General features: G+C 49.2%; 1 protein-coding gene across 1 annotated transcript in view; it reads left to right on the forward strand.

The window, feature by feature from the left end:
* Nucleotides 1-23,574, forward strand: part of LOC146817839 (G protein-coupled receptor family C group 6 member A-like) — a 198,070-nt gene that overhangs the window by 90,377 nt on the left and 84,119 nt on the right. The window contains exons 3-4 of the mRNA XM_085611303.1: nt 16,697-17,425; nt 22,826-23,035. Of these exons, the coding sequence (XP_085467429.1) occupies nt 16,697-17,425; nt 22,826-23,035 (939 nt within the window). The remainder of the gene's footprint in view (nt 1-16,696; nt 17,426-22,825; nt 23,036-23,574) is intronic.

The raw sequence follows: 23,574 nt of genomic DNA on the forward strand, positions 1-23,574 counted from the left end.
CCAATTTTGCCCGCTATGTCAATATTTCCAGTAAAAGGTGAATTATGTGTAAGAAAGAATGGTTCCATACATATGGGCCATAGTAGATGCATCACTGTAGTAGAATTTAGTGATCAAGGCAAGTCTACATTCAGAGCTTCCCGCCATTCCTATTTCATATGTGGTCAGACGGCATATGTACGTTTGCCTCTAGATTGGGATGGTACTTGCTACATTGGATTCCTTTTGCCACCTGTTTTCCTAGCTCCTCCTGATTATCACAGAAATACTCATTTAGTATATAATAGAGTAAGGAGAGATCTCCCAATAGTCGATTACACTGAAACAGCATGGGAAAAATACACAGATTTCAATAAAGGTCTCTTTCCCTATATAGGTACCGTTACTAATAGTAAGCTGATACGTAGATTAACTAGAACCCTTGAAGCAGTAGTGAACGAAACTATTTCCGCCTTAGGCAATTTAACAGAAGAGCAGTCTGCCATACGGATTGTTGTGCTTCAAAATCGTCTTGTCCTTGACGTCATCCTGGCCGATAGGGGCGGAGCTTGTAGGGTCATCGGATCAAGCTGTTGCATTTTCATACCAGAAAATTCGCCATCTGTATATAAAGCCATAACTCGCCTTCATAAGATTGTAAGCCAGATACACCAGAACCCAGGCACCTGGACTTGGTCCGGTTGGTTTTGGAGTGTATTATCTACCTTTGGATGGAAGGTCCTATCCTTCCTAGGTATTGGCTTTCTCATACTATTCAGTTGCTGCTTATGCCTACAATGTGGACCAGCGATTTGTGGTCTGTGTGCCACATCGTGTATTCCACCACCAGGATTTCATTCATCACGGAAGAAGAAAGAAGAACAAATGATGCTATATGAACAGATCAATGGATTGATGAAGATTGATATCTCTTGACGGGCAAGTAGGGGACAAGGAGGGAATGTGGAAATATGGATTTTTCTGATCAGTTATGTCCCCTATCTTGGACCCCAACGGTTCCATGTATGAATCACAAGTACATGTATGTTCCCTCCAGTTCCAGTTATGAAGACGCAAATACATGTGCGTCCACCGTTAACATGTCCTCTTTCAGATCCGCCATGAATAGGCCGGATATTCCATTCCTAAGTATGAAAGGCCACCGGCTTTATATGGTTCACTTATGCCATTTTACCGTCCAGGCAAGTAGGCCCTGATTCTGTCATCAAACTCTTCTTGCATTCTGCCTCTGAAAGCTCCAGTCTGAGCCTGCATCTGTGACCATGAACTTTGTCTCATTCCCTGCGCGGCTCACGAAGCCTGACATCAGCCTGCTGCCTGCCAAAAACTGTATTTCACCTTCGAAATTATCTGCTCCGTTCCCTGCCCGATGCATTCCTGTCTAGTAGTTTAAGTAAACATTCTTCCAGCTACCGAGCAAAGGCTCGGCTTCTCTGTCTTTATACAAGTAATTCATAGCCCTATTACTATGGAAGATTTCCACCGACGCATCTAGTGTAGACACTTAGACGCTTGTACACGCACTAACAGTCAGTATAGTCAGTATAGAATAAGATTCTACTCTAAGAAGACCTCTCTTTTGGATAACTTAGTTCTTTAAACATAGGATGTTAGATATGATTTGGGATTAGGTTGACTTGACCCTCCAGACTTCTGTCGCCACATGTAGAGCTAAATGTCAAGTCCCCTTCACCCCCTAGTTGCACGTCAAACACACGTCATGCTGCTGCGCGCGCATTTCTGCCAAGTATTTCTGCTGACATTGCGAAATTCTTTCATGTAACCACCCTCTTATGACATCACATCTGATGACGTTCTTTAAACACACCCAGTTACGCCTATCTTTGCTACGTATGAATATATTATCCCCACTATCAATTGTTACGCCTCTTGTATTTGCTTCACTGTAATGCCTATTGTATAAAAGTGATTGATAGTCAATAACCTATGTACTTCACTTCCTTAACCTTCGTGGTGATGGAACTTGGAGCAACCGATTATAATCGACCATTGGAATAAAGCCCATTCCGAACCTCTAATACCACGGATTCTGCCTCTTATTTACTGAGCTATTTTATTATGTTCCTGTATCAAATTAAGTCCCGGTAATTAAATTATTTACCACAGTGGAATGCAAGACAGATCCTAATTCCAAGAGGAAATGTGCCAACTTATGAAATGATGAAACATGGATGTTGCATGGACCAAAATTAACATTGTCTCTCTTACACACAGGTCAACGTCGTGGTGCACCCCCCAACACTGGGGGGGAACACTCACAGGACCCGGATCTGCAGGAGCCCGATCCCACCGGCAGCGACCACTCTCACCACTCTGTGGACGACCCGACCGACCTGGCCCCTCTGGTGTCCAACTGCCTGCAGCACCTGCGTCAGGTACAACTGTGCCAACCACCACCCCCACTCCTGCCACATCCCAGGAGACACCCAGGATCCCTGCCCCAACACCACAATGCAGCCAGGCTGGCCAGGAGGGACACGGTGTCCCGGGCACCCAGGAGGAGGCAGGCGACAACACCAATGCCACCCCTCAGGGGTCCCGGAGACCCGATGTGCCCGCAAGGGCAGGCCAGGCGCAAGTGGGCAGGGGTGGTGGGAGTGGAGGACGGCGGAGGCACGAGCCTGACCAGTTGGCTGGGGATCCGGTATTTTCCCATGTCCGTAACATCCTGGACTCATACCGGCAGGACACCACGGGCATGGCCCAGGTTGTGTCCACCCTCAATGAGATCAAGGGGAGCCTCGATGAGATAAAGACCCAGCAGGCCCAGCAACATGCGGAGCTACATGCCTGTCTACTGGTACACCAACGGAGGATGGAGGACAGACAGGCTGAGCAAGTGACGGCATTCCAGGGGATTCACGCTACACTCCGTCGGATGGCCGACAACATGGCGGACCCTCCCTGTGCCAGAAGGCGGAGAACATCACCACCCACAGGGAGGGATCAGGAGGAGGAGGAGGAAACATCCGACGGAGCATCCCAGATGTCGTCACGGCCTGCTGGTGAGGTTCTCCGCAGGAGGCCGGGTCGTCCACGGAAAGGACCGTGAGGGTCGGCGCTACATCACCATCTCCCAGGACACCTGGCCTGGCACCTGGCCCACTGGAGCAACAGCATCACAGCATCAAGAGACATTCTCTGCCACATGGCCCTGCTGGTCACTGGCTGACCAATCTTGACAAAGACTGTGGCATGGACTCTGAGGACATCCAATGGCAAGGACACCAACTCCCCTACTGAACTTTGGATTCAAACTACCCGGAAAGACACTCACTTTGTTCCCCCCCCCCCCCCCCCCCCATAATAAATCACACTATGAAGAGTAGATGGCTGCTGGTAGCATTATTACCTAACATGTGTCATGTAAAGTCAAAACATGCCTGAGTCATCTTTTGTCTTCAACCACCCACACCCTGGGGCCTGAGTCTGGCACAGGACACATGGGTCACAGTGTATTAGGCAAGACAGACATGGAGCACCATACACACCCGTGATGGGCCCAACCAGCTGAGGGGGTTACCGAACAACCGTGCTGACAGACACATTGAGTACAGCAACAGTCATGCGCAGAGGTCAGGGATCCAGTCCAGTGTCCTGGGGGGCACCCAGGTATGTGTAGACAGGTGGCAGAAACATGTCCTGCAAGCTTGAGTCCGGTGGATGCAGAGAATGGGGGCCTGGCCAACGTTGGATGCATGGGGATGGCACATGTCACAATACCCACACAGTCATGGACATCATGCCCAATACACAGTCTCAGCCCACACACACAGCTTGCATCTTGCCACTCGACACATTGACACATAGCCACAATCAGGGAATACCATGCCAGACAAGCAGGATGCACCATGGCAACACACCAGCATTGACTGAGAAGAGGCACCTTGGAGGCATAGGGACACCTTTATTAGTCATGTATTCGGGATTGCAGAGGCAACTCGAAGTACACATGAACACATCATGTGGAGTAACATGTGGGTCCAACACTGGCACCCCCCTTCAGCAGCACACATGCGTGTTCGCCATGGAACTGGCACACAAACGTCGGCTAACAGCTAAATACCCACAGCTGCACACGGAGAGCCTGCCATACACCATAGATCCGCGGATGTCGAAGTCCCACACCATGTCAAGCCAATGCTAACCGAATGTGTCCGAGGGCAGTGTCACACACATTGATGCCATCATCACAATCCCCTATCCCATCACTGATGACTGTCAACCAGGCAGACCATCTATTCAGGTGTACACAGCTGCATGTCGTGTCCCATGGGGATGCGACATGGCTGCAGAGGAACCAAACACCGACAGGGGCAGTGTGCACACATCGTGAACAACTGCCACACCCAATACACCCCAGATGCATCCCTTACCCCATGGAGACTTCCAAACGTGTCCGTGCCTGTAACGCTGAGTCAGCCCACGATGTCATGTCCATGAGGAATAGCAGTGCCACAACAATGCAACCAGCAGACGGCATGCGCAGGTACCTGGGGAAGAGAAACACACAAGAAGTCAGCCACAAAAAGCACAGCCACTTGCATTGGCATTTACTCGACACATGTATGGATGACAACATGCTAGGTCACAATTATGACTGCGGAAGTACAACCATCACTGGCACCATCACTCCAGTGACACACCCACACACACCTCTGACTCACGTGCCATACATGCAGGTGGAGACACACATCACAACGCATGCCACACGGGGACCAATGCGGGCACACTCAGACACTGGTACTCACCACTATGCAAAGAAGTCGCGTATGAGCCGAGTCCGGATGTCCTCTTGCGGCTCCACATCCTCCACATCACTAGCCCCATTGCCAAGCCCTTCGTCCTCCACGGGTGGATGGTCCTCGTCATGTTGATTCAGGATGAGTGGCACAGCTCTTTCAACTGCCATGTTGTGCAGCATGCAGCAGACCATGAAGTTCTTGCAGACCTTTGCCGGGGCATATGGGAGTGCGCCGCCGGTCTTGTGGAGGCACCTGAATCGGCTCTTCAGCATGCCAAACGTCCTCTCTATCACTCGCCTTGTCCGGCCATGGGCGGTGTTGTAGCGGAGCTGGGCCGGCGTGATGGGGTTGCGGAGAGGTGTGAGCAGCCAAGGCATGTTGGGATAGCCAGCGTCCCCTACATGGAAAGCACATGGTCATCGTTAGAAGTGGTGAAGCGGTCGTGCTGGTAGGCTATACTGAATACAGGACAGACAGACTGTACCCACCAACAACACATGCCCGTTCGTTGCGCAGCTGCATCATCATATCAGGCATCTCGCTACGCCTCATGATGTAGGCATCGTGTGCTGATCCTGGAAAACGAGCACAGACATGTGAAATCACCATGTTGGACAGACACACCACAAGGGCATTGATGGAGTGGTAGTGCTTCCGATTGCGGTACGCCACCTCCCGTGCGTGTGGTGGTACCAAACCTACATGTGTCCCATCAATGGACCCAATGACATGGGGCATCCCTCCCAGGGCATAGAATCCACGCTTGACCTCAGTCATCTGTTCAGGGGTTGGGAACTTGATGAAGTCATCCAGGTGAATCAACATGGCCTCTAAGAAATCATGCAGCACACCACTGAACGTGCTCTGGGACATGCCACCAACATGAGCTATGGTATTTTGAAAGGTACCCGTGGCAAGAAAATGTAGGGCAGCCATTACCTTCAGCTGGGGTGTCAGTGCCGTGGGATACCTGTGCTGCGGTTGCAGGTGTGGTGCCAGTCTCGCCGTCAACTCCAGAATCAATGGTTGGGTGAAGCGGTAGAGCCGGATGCTGTCATTATCCTGCATGGCAGCCAAGTCTGGAATTCTTCGGGCAAGAGGCGGCGCTCTGCAGTAATTTGGAAGTGACAAGAAAGAGTGAGTGCACTACGACAACAACTCATGTGTACTGAGCACATGTTAATCTGGCAATACACACATGCTACATAGGGAGTCAGGTATGTGCTACATGGCCAGGACACGTATGGATGCAAGGTGACACTCCTTCAAAGACCCAGCTACACACGGAGATTGAGAACCTCCCCATGCCACGCCATGGGAATAGCTGTGTCCCAGTGCAAGTGAACAGCCAGACGCAACACAGGAGTGACATACGCCCACACATCAGCAGCAGTAGGATGCCGATTGCAGAGATTGGTAGCGGAACACTGGAGCCACAGGTCACATGACATTACACTAGGCCAGCCCACACACCTTGCCATGAAGGTGCACATGTCATGACTCACCACACATACCTTGTGAGGATGCTGACATGTCCTTGTCACGCTACTCCGTGTCCCATGCATACATGTGCACCTCACATCCGATACCACATGTGGCATGGGGTGCGGAACAGTGTGCAATGACAATCTACACACAGACACATGTTTGTTGCTGCAACGGCTGCAGCTTTTGAGGGTGCTCCCACATCAACCTGATGTGAAGCCCCCACACATACATGACATAGTCACATTGTGCACCGTGGGTAGTGACAAGTCAGGTGTCATAACCCCTGTACCGGGCATCAGGGGACACTTCCGTGTGTTGGTGTCCGTGCCATGCCAGTGACGCTCACCCCAAGTGCGCAGTACGACATGCACACATGTCAAAGGAGTCAAGGGCATGCCTGGCACACATCGCACCATCACACAGTACATCTGTACACATCTCATCCTACATCTGGTGCCTTCTCGACTCAGGAGTAATGTTCCACATCACAGGCCTTTCACACCTGTGCCCCACACATGTAGTGATGCACAGACGATGCCTCAATGTCAATTAATGGACAAGTATGTCCATCCATGGACAAGTATGTCCGCCCTATCCCTACCTGTGTGCCGCCTGTCACCACTGTGATGTGTGAATCCCGCTGTACTGCTGCAAAGAGGGCCTGTGTACGTTCCCATATCACTATGGGAGTGCAGCCGTATGTGTACCCATCGTGATGGCGAGCGTACAGGCATGTGTACGGCCCGTACCACTACGAGTACGCATACGCGAACCACACATACTGATAGGGAGCGTACAGGCGTGTGTACGGCCCGTACCACTACGAGTACGCATACGCGAGGCCACACATACTGATAGGGAGCGTACACAGGCGTGTGTACGCTCCCTATCAGTATGTGTGGCCTCGCGTATGCGTACTCGTAGTGGTACGGGCCGTACACACGCCTGTACGCTCCCCATCAGTATGTGTGGCCTCGCGTATGCGTACTCGTAGTGATAGGGAGCGTACACAGGCGTGTGTACGCTCCCTATCAGTATGTGTGGCCTCGCGTATGCGTACTCGTAGTGGTACGGGCCGTACATACGCCTGTACGCTCCCCATCAGTATGTGTGGCCTCGCGTATGCGTACTCGTAGTGATAGGGAGCGTACAGGCGTGTGTACGGCCCGTACCACTACGAGTACGCATACGCGAACCACACATACTGATAGGGAGCGTACAGGCGTGTGTACGGCCCGTACCACTACGAGTACGCATACGCGAACCACACATACTGATAGGGAGCGTACAGGCGTGTGTACGGCCCGTACCACTACAAGTACGCATACGCGAACCACACATACTGATAGGGAGCGTACAGGCGTGTGTACGGCCCGTACCACTACGGGTACGCATACGCGAGGCCACACATACTGATAGTGAACGTAGTCACGCGTGTACGGGCCGTTGCAATGCATTTGGGGTGCCCTAGGGCCCTGGAACGCACCATACCTGTGTGTGGAGCTCAGAATTACATAGGGGACACATGAGGGACAAGTATTGAGGCCTACATGCATGCTGGTTGTCATGGAGACCAAGTTCAAAATTCGCATTTCTTCTGGAAGGTGAACAGCAGAAGTCAGTTGGAATAAAAATACTTTGTTGCAATGTGTTTGTGGAGCTGACATCATGCAGGAGAATGAAACCGATGGAGTACACACAGACTGCTAGGTTTGAAGGGATTGGTGGAAACATAGGATGCAAATGTGAGTGACCAATCACTCTGTACTCCTGTGCATGAGACAGGGCAGAAAGGCACATATAAGGCAGCCAGGTCCCATGAGGGAGTACTTGCCTGCACATCTTTGAATTCGTCGACCCAGCTGCTGCTACTGATTCCCTGGAACCATGTCAAGGGCTGTGGAGAGGTCACAGCCATTCACCCTGGAGGAGAACATGGCATTGCTGGATGTGATCCTCCCACAGTACCCCATGCTGTATGGGCGACCAGGGTATCAGGTGAGTGCATAGGCCAGTGGCACAGACTGTCCCTATGTTGTGACTGTGACTTCTGCCATTGTGTCCTGGTGTGACACACATGCCATGTACTGTTGGGGGGGTCCCAGGGGGGGGGATGCCTGATGTCTCCCAGCAGTGCCCTGAGACAGGAGGGGTGTGTGCCTATCACTAACAGCAGTGCCCTGAGACAGGAGGGGTGGGGGCCTATCACTCCCAGCAGTGCCCTGAGACAGGAGGGGTGGGGGCCTATCACTCCCAGCAGTGCCCTGAGACAGGAGGGGTGTGTGCCTATCACTAACAGCAGTGCCCTGAGACAGGAGGGGTGGGTACAGAGTGCTCCCAGCAGTGCCCTGAGACAGGAGGGGTGGGTACAGAGTGCTCCCAGCAGTGCCCTGAGACAGGAGGGGTGGGTACAGAGTGCTCCCAGCAGTGCCCTGAGACAGGAGGGGTGTGTGCCTATCACTAACAGCAGTGCCCTGAGACAGGAGGGGTGTGTGCCTATCACTAACAGCAGTGCCCTGAGACAGGAGGGGTGGGTACAGAGTGCTCCCAGCAGTGCCCTGAGACAGGAGGGGTGGGTACAGAGTGCTCCCAGCAGTGCCCTGAGACAGGAGGGGTGGGTACAGAGTGCTCCCAGCAGTGCCCTGAGACAGGAGGGGTGTGTGCCTATCACTAACAGCAGTGCCCTGAGACAGGAGGGGTGTGTGCCTATCACTAACAGCAGTGCCCTGAGACAGGAGGGGTGGGTACAGAGTGCTCCCAGCAGTGCCCTGAGACAGGAGGGGTGGGTACAGAGTGCTCCCAGCAGTGCCCTGAGACAGGAGGGGTGGGTACAGAGTGCTCCCAGCAGTGCCCTGAGACAGGAGGGGTGGGTACAGAGTGCTCCCAGCAGTGCCCTGAGACAGGAGGGGTGGGTACAGAGTGCTCCCAGCAGTGCCCTGAGACAGGAGGGGTGGGTACAGAGTGCTCCCAGCAGTGCCCTGAGACAGGAGGGGTGTGTGCCTATCACTAACAGCAGTGCCCTGAGACAGGAGGGGTGTGTGCCTATCACTAACAGCAGTGCCCTGAGACAGGAGGGGTGGGTACAGAGTGCTCCCAGCAGTGCCCTGAGACAGGAGGGGTGGGTACAGAGTGCTCCCAGCAGTGCCCTGAGACAGGAGGGGTGGGTACAGAGTGCTCCCAGCAGTGCCCTGAGACAGGAGGGGTGGGTGTGATGCACAGTCTGAGCCTTGATCATTGATTGTGACATTGCCATCATTCCACCTGTGTACCCACTATGGCACGTACTGCTTTTTCCCTCACCAGAGGATCATGTCCCTATGACAAAGGTGCAATGCGTTGGCTGCATGACATGCCTTGTTGTTACCAGCTAATTTGTTATCAAATGTCTCTCTGTGACATGTGGCTGGTGTATTGATGTGGTGTCACTTGTACTTCCTCACAGGTAGGCGCCACTGCCAAGGAGCAGATCTGGCTGACCGCCGTCAGTGCCGTGAGGGGTGTGGATGGTCGGAGGCGGAGCATGTCCCAGGTGAGGAAACGCTGGCAGGATATCCGGTGCTGGACGCGGAGGATTGCACGGGTCCTGCTGGGGGACTCACCTGAGAGCCACAAGAACCGCGGGCGCCGCCGTCTGAGCCACCTCCACAGGCGTGTGCTGCCGGTGGTCTTTCCAGACTTGGATCGGCGCTTACAGGCGAAGCAGCAGCCGGAAGGGGGTAGGTACATGTGTGTGTTGTGTGTCACCGGCATTTGTAAGGGCACAGTAGCATGAATTCACCGCCAGGGTTTAAAGGTGCTGTGCAGATCCATTTTGCCCCAGTATAGCGCTGCGCCCCTGCCACCCTTCCCCTCCTTGCAATGTGTTCCCTGGTCTGTGTGTAGCCACTCCTTCACAAGGTAATGTAGGCTGGCGCTTTGTCCACGAGAACTATGCCTGTAGCATCATGTGTGGGGGTGGTGGGTAACAGGTTTTGGGACCTTGGCTGTGCCCTGTCAAGTTCACTGCATGTGGGTTCCATGTCAGTTGGCACTGATGCTGACTCCAGGCATGGGAGTTGGTCTCTCATGTGTCATGCCTTACAGCGCGCATGTCCTATGTAGTGGCCTGTGACATGATGTGCATGAGTGTGCGATACACATAGTGCAGGGATGGTGGCGTGTGTTGCAGTCATTACCATTCAGGAGCATGGAGTTGCGTGGCCACTACTGTCCCCTGGGGCACCTTTTCATCGGTGTTGTATGTGTCATCATAAACGTGGACACTCTCAGTGTCTACAGCGTAGGTTGTGCTCTGTGCCATTGTCCCCTGGCACCATGTATATAGACGTGCTATTTTGTACAGGTGTCCACTGTGCAGCCTGACCTGAATGTCCTTCTTCATACTCACAGTTGCTAGTGCCTGTGTGTCTTGTTATACTCATCTGAGGATGGGCACTGGTGCCTCATTATTTGTACAGGCGCACCTTGGCTGTTTGGCGTCCAATATTGCATTTTGCCTGCCCCTGTGTTTATCACCCAGACTATGAGATGTTGGTGCCACCTGTGTCTCAACTATTTGCCTCGTGTAGGGGGTGGTTGGGGCGGGCAAAGCCTATATGTCAAATCCAGATTTCTACTTGCTGGGTCTGGGCAGTGTGTGATGTTTGTCTGGACACACACGCAAGGTGCAGTGACCGAGTCATGTTGTGCATGTTTTCTGCATTACCTATGCAGCATGTGTCTCAAGTTCATGGATATGGTCCCTGGTCATCGGTATTTTCGCCAACGCTGTGTGGTGCAGATGCAGTGCTGGATTGTCCCCAGGGCCTGGGTGCTATGTCAGACTCCGTTTCCTGTCTTTAGCTATTGTCTCATGCTCTCCATGGTATTTCAGTGGCATGGTGGCTCAACCAACTGTGTGTTTCCTGCCCTACATCGGTACCTTGTTTAGTAGATGTTAGGGATCTTCCTTTTCAGGCTATGCAATGTTACCTATGTAGATTGGACTCATGTGACAGATGTGTACAGGTGTCTGATTAATTTCTGTCTCTCCACCCTGCCCACAGCATCGTCGGGGGACACAGAGGGAGACATGGACACAGACCAGGCGGAGGGACCGAGCACCAGTGCCAGCCGTGACATCGGGGCTGGCACATCGAGTGGGACAGAGGCGGAGGAGAGTGTGGCCGAGGACCTGTCGACTGGCACATCAGAATACGAAGCTGACAGGTCCGAGGAGGATGTCTCCGAGTGGGCGGAGGCTGCACCAGCAGCTGACAGCGGAACAACACCTCGCACCGCCCCCTCAGTTCCCATCAGCCGCCTCCCACTTGCTCGTGTCCCTTCCCAGCGTGCCCGGTCACCGCATGTCTCCTTCATGCCAGGCACCGCACCCCCTGCCCCTGTCTCCACTGCTGCCGCCAATGCTGAGTCTGTGGACATCCAGCGGCAACTGCAGGTTGGTCAGGCTGCGATCCTTAATGTCGTCCATGCCCACGGGCAGACACTCAACAACATCGAGGCATACTTGGAGGGCATTCATTCATCGCAGGCTGACCAACGCAACTTGCTGAGGTCCATAGACTCCACACTGACTGCAGCAGTGGGTCTCCTTCAGCGCGACCTCCCCCCACCTACCCCTGCCCCATCCACACTTCCCACTCCCATGCCTGTCCCACGTACACCCAGACGTCGGCATGCACCCACATCAACAGACACAGGCACCACACCAGCAGGGAAGGTCCACCGCACTCCTCCTGACACGCACACACAGGGTGAGGTAGGCACACCCACTGGGTCGGGGGGCAAACGTGTGACACGCAGCCATAGTGGGAGTCCGCATTCCACCCATTCCACTCCCTCCAAATCCCCTCCCCTCAGCTCTCCTGGCCACATCTCCCCCAAGGACTCCTTCATGGCCGCTCTGTCCCTGAGCCCCACAGTGACACCACCCCGCAAGCGGTCAAGGAAGTCCTCGGTCACGGTGGTTGATTCTCCCCCCCTGTCTACGCCCTCCCCCGGTGGCGCTGCGACCCATCCCTCTGACCCCCCCCCCCCTCCTTGGGGCCGGTGGATCCTTCGGGTGCAGGGGACTCCCTGGAGGACCTTGCAAAGGTGTGTAGTGCCATCCTGGCCTCCGCCTTTGGCCCTGCCCCACCCCCTGTGGTGGAGTCCTCCATCCCTGCACCCACAACGCCTCCCCTTTGCCCTGATGTCCCTGCGGTGCCTGGTGCTTCCCCCCCCCTGATGGCCTCACCCCTGTGGAAGACGACGGCATGTAACTGTGCAGGCAAGCTAGGGGACACGCATCCCACTGTGTCCCCCATCCAGCTGAAACTTATTGACTGCCCTATGGGCTTTGTGAATATTTAACTGCCTGCAATCCACGGACACTGTGCTCATGCTGAATAAAGCTTTATTTTTTTTCCATTCTGACACTACTGCTATGCTGGTATTGGTGTTGGTGGGGCTGCTACATGGTTTTGGGTGGTGTTTATGTGTTGGGTGTGTGGGAAATGTAGTAGTGGGCTGCTCATTGGGGGGACCCTGGGATCTGTGTGCCATCACAAGGTGTTAGCTAACTTTCTTTGTTCATGTCAGCAGTTACTGCATGGTGCAATTGTCCCAGGGTGTATTCCTCCCTCTGTGTACCCTGATATCTTCCCTGCAGGGTGTTCCCAATGTTTAGCGCAGAGCTGTGTCTACATGAGCTGTGTGTGTGACGGAGCCCTTCTACTTTGGCCATGCATGCAGGGCCATGTCTCCACCTGCAACATTCGTGGCATCCTTGGTGATCACTGTACTTGTGTGTGGAGTCTGTTGACATGAGTTCATGGGGACATGTTCCCTTGTAGGCAGTATGCATGTGTGTACTTCCAGCCTCACACACATGTGTTGCACCCCTCCTGTGTCTGGGCACTGCTGGGAGGACTCTGCACCCACCCCTCCTGTCTCAGGGCACTGCTGGGAGTGTTAGGCACCCACCCCTCCTGTGTCTGGGCACTGCTGGGAGGACTCTGCACCCACCCCTCCTGTCTCAGGGCACTGCTGGGAGTGTTAGGCACCCACCCCTCCTGTCTCAGGGCACTGCTGGGAGGACTCTGCACCCACCCCTCCTGTCTCAGGGCACTGCTGGGAGTGTTAGGCACCCACCCCTCCTGTCTCAGGGCACTGCTGGGAGGACTCTGCACCCACCCCTCCTGTCTCAGGGCACTGCTGGGAGTGTTAGGCACCCACCCCTCCTGTGTCTGGGCACTGCTGGGAGGACTCTGCACCCACCCCTCCTGTCTCAGGGCACTGCTGGGAGTGTTAGGCACCCACCCCTCCTGTCTCAGGGCACTGCTGGGAGGACTCTGCACCCACCCCTCCTGTCTCAGGGCACTGCTGGGAGGACTCTGCACACACACCTCCTATTTCTGGATATGTACGCTTGGAACATACACGGTGGGGGTACGCTCCATGCATATGCGGGTGAAGGTACGGGTCATACTTACACTGTTGGGGTGGGGGTACGTTCCATGCATACGCGGGTGAGGGTACGGGTCGTACTTACACTGTTGGGGTGGGGGTACGCTCCATGCATACGAGGGTGAGGGTACGGGTCGTACTTACACTGTTGGGGTGGGGGTACGCTCCATGCATACGAGGGTGAGGGTACGGGTCGTACTTACACTGTTGGGGTGGGGGTACGCTCCATGCATACGAGGGTGAGGGTACGGGTCGTACTTACACTGTTGGGGTGGGGGTACGCTCCATGCATACGAGGGTGAGGGTATGGGTTGTACTTACACTGTTGGGGTGGGGGTACGCTCCATGCATACGAGGGTGAGGGTACGGGTCGTACTTACACTGTTGGGGTGGGGGTACGGTACGTACATACGCGGTTGGGGTGGGGGTACGCTCCATGCATACGCGGGTGAGGGTACGGTACGTACATACGCGGTTGGGGTGGGGGTACGCTCCATGCATACGAGGGTGAGGGTACGGGTCGTACTTACACTGTTGGGGTGGGGGTACGCTCCATGCATACGAGGGTGAGGGTATGGGTCGTACTTACACTGTTGGGGTGGGGGTACGCTCCATGCATACGAGGGTGAGGGTACGGGTCGTACTTACACTGTTGGGGTGGGGGTACGGTACGTACATACGCGGTTGGGGTGGGGGTACGCTCCATGCATACGCGGGTGAGGGTACGGTACGTACATACGCGGTTGGGGTGGGGGTACGCTCCATGCATACGTGGGTGAGGGTACGGGTCGTACTTACACTGTTGGGGTGGGGGTACGGTACGTACATACGCGGTTGGGGTGGGGGTACGCTCCATGCATATGCGGGTGAGGGTACGGGTCGTACTTACACTGTTGGGGTGGGGGTACGGTACGTACATACGCGGTTGGGGTGGGGGTACGCTCCATGCATATGCGGGTGAGGGTACGGGTCGTACTTACACTGTTGGGGTGGGGGTACGGTACGTACATACGCGGTTGGGGTGGGGGTACGCTCCATGCATACGCGGGTGAGGGTACGGGTCGTACTTACACTGTTGGGGTGGGGGTACGGTACGTACATACGCGGTTGGGGTGGGGGTACGCTCCATGCATACGCGGGTGAGGGTACGGGTCGTACTTACACTGTTGGGGTGGGGGTACACTCCATGCATACGAGGGTGAGGGTACGGGTCGTACTTACACTGTTGGGGTGTGGGTACGGTACGTACATACGCGGTTGGGGTGGGGGTATGCTCCATGCATACGCGGGTGAGGGTACGGGTCGTACTTACACTGTTGGGGTGGGGGTACGTTCCATGCATAGGGGGGGTGGGGGTAGGGTCCGTACATCTCTATCCCCACGCTATGTGATGCTTGTGCGGGCCGTACCCAGGCCTTTGCCACGTGGGTACGATCCGTCCCGCCATTGTTGGGGTGACGTGGGTGTGGGCGTGGTATGTCTCGTACCCACGCTCTTGAGGCATGGGTACGGGACGTACCGGTCTGGTTGTGTTGCCGGTTCGCGTGGTGACGGACTTCCGTTGTGGCGGTCGCTGGCTTAGCTGGACACACCCCCACCCCCTCGTAGTGACCAGGGCATGGGTGTCAGGTATGTCCTGGGCATGTGTGGTGTGTGACTTTGGTGGGGGTTTTGTGGCCTGCCCTGGTCCTGCCACCCCCACCCCCCCCGTTCCCCCCTCCCTTAGTTGTTCTGACCTTCTGCGTCGTAACCTGTAGAGGAGGTGGACTGCTATGAGGGCCGGGATGACCCGTAGGTTCGGGTCCATGTCTGTCCGTCGCGTACGGGTCCTCCTTGTTCGCGTCGTCCTGTCGCATACTGGTCCTCCTTGTTCGCGTCGTGCTGTCTGTCCGTCGCGTACTGGTACTCCTTGTTCACGTCGTCCTGTTGCGTACTGGTCCTCCTTGTTCGCGGCGTCCTGTGTGTCCGTCGCGTACTGGTGGTCCTTGTTCACGTCGTCCTGATTTCCCGGCAGTTTTTGGCAGCCGGAAAATATTCACCGTGCGGGATGACGTCGGTGCGAATCGTGATTCCTGGTTCGTGAATGGCAGGCTGCGAGCGTCCCGACGTCAGGTCGGCCCTTTCCCGGATCACATTGGTAGGTTTATTTTGTTCGGTCGGGCTTTTTTACGAATCGTACGGAAATGGTGTTCCGTGCGATTCGTAATTCCTTGTTTGTACATTTTGACGACCGGGTACGCGTCGGACGGAGAATATGCTCCGTCCGACGGTTCGTACCCGGTTTTTGCCGGATCGTGATCTGCACCACAATGTCTAAGAATGGACGTAGACACTGTAGGGGTACAGTGCTCATGCAACTGTACCCTAACCTGTGGTCTAATGCACCCTGCTAGAGGGTTGATTCACCTAGGCCATAGGCAGTGGGTTGCAGGCATGGCACACAGGGGTGTGTGCAATGTCAACTCTTCACTTTTCTCTGTACCAAAACATGCATCCTGCAATAGCAGTGTGTGGGTGTTAGGGCGCAGGGTCTCTGAGGGTGGCACAAGAGATGCTGCATCCCTTAGAGGCCTTCCCTGGTCACAGTGCCCTTGGTACTCATTGTACCTTTTACAAGAGGTTTACCTGCGGCCAGAGATGTGCCAATTGTGGGTACAAAGGTACAGTTTTGGGGAAGGAAACAGGTCCTGGGAACCTGATTGGTGGGACCTAGGGCACATCAAGTCAAAGTGCATCAAATGTCAGGCAAAGTGGGGGCTATCCATGCCAAAAAATAGGGGCACTTTCCTACACCCTGGCAGTAGTTAACCAGTATGTTTTATTCTAATTTTAGCAGAGTAATAATAATTTAACCAAAATCAATGACAATAGACATTGCAATACTGGTGAACAGATTTTATGAGATCAGTGTAAATGCTTTACGCTATGTTGGTACTAATACATTTTCTCTTATTCACAAGATTGATCTGATTGAATTACTTTTCCTTTCTGTTTAGATAAGCTATGCCTCAACTACTGCAGTTCTCAGTGATGAGAGAAGATTTCCTTCATTCCTACGCACTGTTCCAAGTGATATATTTCAAACAAAGGCATTGGCCCGGCTCATAAATCATTTTGGATGGAACTGGGTAGGAATAATTGTAACTAATGATGAATATGGGCGTTCAGCAATGGACAGCTTATCTGAACATTTGGATATGGAGTCAGTGTGTATAGATTTCAAAATTATAGTTCCAGCGGATACGGGTCTACAAACTCTGAATGAGAGCATCCGTGCTGCAGTTAGTATGGTCAAAACGAACTCAGCAAAGGTAGTGGTATCCTTTGTAAAAGGCACAATTGCCCACATTCTTTTGCAGGAGGCGCTAAGGCAAAATGTGAAAAGGGTCTGGATAGCAAGTGACATTTGGTCAACCACAAAACTAGTTGACTCTGAGGATGAGTTGCATAAACTTGGCACGGTTCTTGGCTTTTGTTTCATGAGAGACAACATTGATGGCTTCACGGAGTATCTGCGGAACCCACAACCTGCGCCTGGAACAGTCAACTCATTTCTGGAAGAGTATCGAGCATATGACTTCCCAAATGACACCTTAGTCAAGGACATCGAGCTGGGTGGTTCTTACGCCGCTCACTTAGCAGTGAAATCAATTGCGGAAGCGCTAAGAAATTTACTGTGTGTCAATGGAACGTGCAACAGAAACTTCAATTTTCCTCCTTGGCAGGTAGTGTACTCTAATTCCGTATTGTCTATGTATTTTCCTTTCCACAGATTCGCCTTTATATACAAATGTCCTTGCTTTTGCATTTTGAATATGAGTGACCATTTTAGTGTCCCATTAGGCATATTTCTACAGTGAGGCACAGTTTTATTTTAAGAAGTTTTGAGGCCCTGGGCAAGACACATTTTGAGGCTCTATTTGGAAAAAAGTTGTTGTTTATAATACACATTAACTTCTAATTCAAGCCGGTATACTACCCAAACAATATTGCGTTATACTAAAAAATTTGCCAATGGGGCATAGGCAAAAATTTACAAACCATCCCACTTGCCCCTATCCCCGGGCACAAGACCTAAAAAAAGATGTAGGAGAACTAACCAACTTAGGCAGTAATTAAGTGGTATCACGGCACATGAAATTACATGTAGGATCACAGGTAGTGGTATCACAACCCATGATCTCACAATAAGTGACATCAGACCTTACACATATGTTTAACAGGTCTATCATGAGTACATTTGAGAGCATTGACAATATTTTACAAATGAGATTTTGTGTCAGGGTTGTGCCAAAAAAGTGACACAACCCGACACAAAATCTGAGCCTCAACTTATATATTTATTTTTTAAAACCCATCCACAGAAATCTTTGCAACAAAGAACAACGTGACAACAAATCTGTTCAGCTTAATTGTTTGCAAAGTCTGAATTTTAAAACATCTTATGAGCTTAATGCACTTGCTGTAGAGTTCTTTGTGTGCCAACTAAATCTCAGGGAATAATAATATTAATGGTAAGATAACTCTGGAGATCAATGTAATTGCTGGAGGTTCAAGTTTCCTCTAGTCCCAGTTGTGAGCCAAAGTAGCATAGAGGGACTCCTGCATATGTCTCCTGCAAAGCACAGTATGTAACACGCAGATGACCGATATTTATTTTATGTAAATGGGTAAGTGGGTTGCTGCTTTTAACACAGAGACCCTTTTGTTGGTTGTGTGATGGATCCACACATGCATTTACCAAGCATGCTGGTTCCACACGATCTTAACCACGCAAGTCTTAACCATGCATATTCCTTTAGCACGCATGCCTTTACAAGGAAATATGCATTGTGAAGGCATGTATGGTAAAGATAGCATAGTTAAGACTTATCAGGTAAGTCTTACCCCAACCCTAGCTCCCTGGCCTGAGACCTAAAACCCTCCCCTCCCTCCTGAAAGTCAGTCTTCTACCCCCGAACCCTAAAAACTTCTCTGCCCCAAGACCTAAAAACTACCCGCCCTCCCATAAGCCCTAAATACTACCCTGCCCCATCCCTAAAAAGTATCCCAATCCATGCCCCCCACCCTGAGCCCTAAAATGGCCCCCAAGCCCCAGCCCTGAGACCTAAAACTACCCCCCTCCTTCCTGAAAACCAACACCCTTCCCAAACCCTAAAAACGTCCCCTAAGACATAAAAACTACTCCAACCACCTGAGCCCTAAAAACTTCCACTTCCTCAACCCCCAGCCTTGCAAATAACCCTGACCCCCCAGTCCTGAAAACTACCCCAACCCTTAAAAATTACCCCCACCCCCAAAATACAGCACCAGCCCAACTTAACACACCACGTCCTCCCAATCCTTCCTGCTTCTGCCCAGCAGCAGTTAGCCTGCACACTGCCTTAAGGTGAGCAGTCAAAATATCGACCTACAATAATATCGAGTTTACAATATCGTAGGTACAGAATATCGATGTCAAGAATATCGTTGACCAGAATATCGACCTTAAGGTGAGTAATATTGGTTTTTTTAATATCGAAGTTAGTAATATCGAAGTAAGTAATATCGTTAGCAAAACTTTTGTTGTTAATAATATCGATATTTATATTAGTGTTATGTATTTTATATGTATGTTTAAAAAAAATTGTAATGTATTTTTATTATTTCTAAATATATGTATTAAATGTTTAGAAATTAGTAATTTTTTTAAAGTAAATTTTGCGTTTTAGTATCAGCGCGGGTTGTGGGCTTATAGGGGAAGAGGGTTTTAAAGTAATTTAATTATAATTAATATGTTTTTATTTATTGTTATTGATTATTAATTTATTGTTAATTAATTATTAAGTGGGCATTCATTGTTATCAATTCATTAATTTATCATTATATTAATTATAAATAAATGTATTATTGTATGTATTTATTGTTATTGTGAAATAATTTATTGTTAATTAATAATTAATTGGTAATACATTTTTATTAATTGATTAATTGATAATTAAATGAATACTGTTAATTTTTTATGCATAGCGGGTTGTGGGTTTATGGGGGAATAGGGTGGGAAGTAATTTAATTATTACAAATGAATTATTATTATTTTATTTATTGTTATTAATAAATAATTTACTGTTAATTAATTATAATTTGGTAGTTAATTTGTATTAATTGAATACTTTAAAATTATATAAATTATAATTTATTTATTATTATTATTTATTGTTTGTTAATTGTTGATTAATTTATTATTAATTGGTAATTAATTTTTATTAATAAATTCAGAGAAAATTGAATTGAATTGAATTGAATTATTGTGTTCTTCTATGTGTAGCGTGTTGTGTGTTTAATGTGGGAATAGGGTGGGAAGTAATTTAATTTTATTTAAGTAATTATTAATTTAATTTTATTGGTACTTATTATTAATTTCTTAGTTAATTAATTTTTATATGTTATTTATTTTACAAAAAGTATTTAATTCATAAGTATGTTAATTCAACCCCTATGCTATCCAACACTTTCCCTACTGTTGCACTGACTGGGGTGGGAATAGTAATTTTTACCCTTACGCTATCCAATACTTTCCCTACTTTTGCACTCTCTGGAGTGGGAATAGTAATTTTAACCCCTACGCTATCCAACACTTTCCCTTCTGTTGCACTCCCTAGAGTTGGAATAGTAATTTTTACTCCTACGCTATCCAACACTTTCCCTGCTGTTGCACTCAATGGAGTGGGAATAGTAATTGTTACCCCTACGCTATCCAACACTTTCCCTACTGTTGCACTCTTTGAAGTGGGAATAGTAATTTTAAACCCTATGCTATCCAACACTTTCCCTAATGTTGCGCTCACTGGGGTGGGAATAGTAATTTTTACTTCTAAGCTATCCAACATTCTCCCTACTGTTGCACTGTTTTGAGTTGGAATAGTAATTTTATTACCTCTGCTATCTAATATTTTTTATATTATTTTTGTTAATGTAGTATATAATTAATATTAAAAACAGTAAAAAAAATGTTATTTGTTACACATATTTATTACATTTTTATTGATATTATTGTTTAATGTGTATAGATGTATTTATAATATATATGATATTTAAAAGTTATTAAAGAATTATTAAAAATATTAGAAAGTATATATATCATATGTATATGTTTAATTTATTTTATATTATATATATATACATATTATTTATAATTTTTAAACATTTAATTTTTTTAACTATGTTTATTTTAATGATATTTATTATTTACTTTATTTTACATTATGTTTTAAACTTAAATAACAAACGATATTATTAACAACAATATTTTTGACATCGATATTTTTTTCCGATATTTCTCTACTTACCATAATGTAGATAGGATGTCGATATTCTGGATCTCGATATTCTGGATCTCGATATTTCGCCTCCGATATTTTTGACGTCGATATTCTTGTAGTCTATATTCTGTCAGTGATTCCTGCCTTAACCACGCATATGCATGGTTAAGGCGTACGCGTGCTTATGGCAAGCGTGGTATCGCTTGAGTTGTTGGAACCCCCAAGGCTCTTCCCACTTTATTCGGTTCCCCCTTTTGTTACTTGCAGTTCATAAATTGTAATCCTTCTAATATAGCACAGTGAGCTATGAAGGACATGTGGCTCCTACATCTTTAACCATACTGTCTTATGTATCACATCCTGTACATTGATTTGCACACTTATCATTTATTGTCAATTTATAATGTATACGTGTCATGTAAAGTACTCTGACACCCTGCAATGGGATGAGCAGCGCTAGAGCTCTTGAAAAGAAATAAAACAATATAGTGGAATTTAAATTGTTATTTAAGTAAATATTGAATTAGACCAACACATCCGACATTCTTACAGTGCATGCATATCTCTTCTATACAAGGACTGTACACAGTCAAAAGCATGCCTCTTTTATGTACCTGTAAAGTGATAAGCTGTGTGCCTTTGTTTCCAATTCATTCTATTTCGGTGTGAGGCTCCAGACAGATCCTAGACTGGATACAACAACAAAAGGAGGCCTGACAGCCACTTAACTTTGGCCTTTGTTATGGGCCCAGCTGGAATCTGATAAGCCCCCTCACCGCCTACACATTGCTGCTCAGAAGGAAATCAGACAATGTGCAGGTGCTGCTGAATATGTCCCGGTGTCTGAAACAGTGGCATAACAAAGGCCCTCGAGCTTCAGGGGACCCTCTCAGCACAGTAGCCTAGCCTGAGAGCTCCTGAGTGATCCTGGAGGGGGGCCCTCTGTGTTCTTTGCAGGGACCCCCCCTCAAGAATCGTTACATCACCTGTCTGAAAATTATACCTGGACAAGTTTACTGTATTTCTGTGGTGCCCAACCTCTTGGCGGGGTAGACGGCATCCACATCGTGAAAAGAGTGGGTAGACTCTACCCACCCATGTGTACCTTCGACTTGTGCCCTGCTTCTTCCCTACCTGTCCATCCTTTTTTTCTCGCTCCTTCTTTCTTCTCTCTCTTCTCCCTATCTTTCGAATCTCCGTCCATCCTCTCCCCCTCTCCCTTTCTTTCTGCTCTTTTTCATTCACCTCTATATCTCTTTCCCAACTCTACTCCTCTCTATTTCTTTGCTTATACCCCCACCAACTGTGCTTGCTTCATTAAAGTGAAAGGCACCAGCAGCAGTCATGATACTTCAGAACCCGCCACCAAATGCTCCAGCCCACCCAGGAAATGCCCATGAGATATATGACCAGTCCGGCCCTGAAGGACCCCACGCTCCTGGTACAAAATTAGTTTATTATACTAAAGACTGAAGGCATTCCTTATTGATTCTTGATGAAGTTGCTAAAAAGAGTCTCTCTTGATGAAGTTGCTAAAAAGAGTCTCTCCGCTAGGTGAATGACAAATAATATATTTTCTCTTTCCCAAAGAATTTACAAAGTAAAAGCTAGAGATGCCTGGCAAAAATGTTATTGCCCAGAAAAGCTTCTGATAGGCCGGGGCTCACTCATTGTTGAAGATACTTGACACAAACATAACACAACATAAAATGGGCCCGAATGTACGAATCATAGTTACATGAAACAATGAAGTTAAAGATTACAAATATTTGTGTCCGATAACAGAATGATTTCTTTTAAAAAACCCTGCTTCTTCTTTCACAGTTGCTCCGAGAGATAAAAAGGGTATATTTTTCTCAGAATGGCAAGCCGTTTTACTTCACAAAAACTGGAGATTCCATCAATGGGTATGATTTGGTCAACTGGCAGTATGATCAGGGCACTCGGAAGTATGTGGTTGTTGGGAAATATTGGCTGGAAGGGCGTTTAAAAGTCGCCGACACCCGTATTGATTGGAATACACAGAATAACACGGTAAATAACCTTACATTACTATAAACTTGTCCAAGGACCGTGTCTCTGCTGTTCTGTAAAATGAATGTGAAATGTGTATTCATTCCAGTTCTTTTTGGTTTTTTTATTAGAGGTCTATGTTAAATATTTTTTGAATCATCTCTGTCCTCTCAATTCCACTCAAATCTTCAAGCTGTGCCGCTGACTGCTTCAAGTACTTAACTATCATTGAACTATATGGCCACCATTCAAGTAATTATGTAAGTTAAGCTGTTCTTAGCAGTTCGAAAGCTCAAAGTTATGTATCTAATTATGCAGGAACAGAATTTCTACAACAGGCCCACGATATTAACTTGTAAGTTACACTTTAGCCTGTTCTAAACCCAGTTGGGAATCCTAACCAAACTTTCCTTCCCATTCAGGCATAATTTATGACTGTCATGTAGCATAGTCTTATACGTATAGAATTTACTAGGAGTCTATTTTCCTGCCCATATCTTTGCTTACTTCACACGTTGATTAGAAAATTGAAGTTTAGGACATTTAACACAGTGAGATGA

This window comes from Triturus cristatus, chromosome 6 (genome assembly GCF_964204655.1).
Source record: "Triturus cristatus chromosome 6, aTriCri1.1, whole genome shotgun sequence".
In the NCBI taxonomy this organism is placed as follows: Eukaryota; Metazoa; Chordata; class Amphibia; order Caudata; family Salamandridae; genus Triturus; species Triturus cristatus.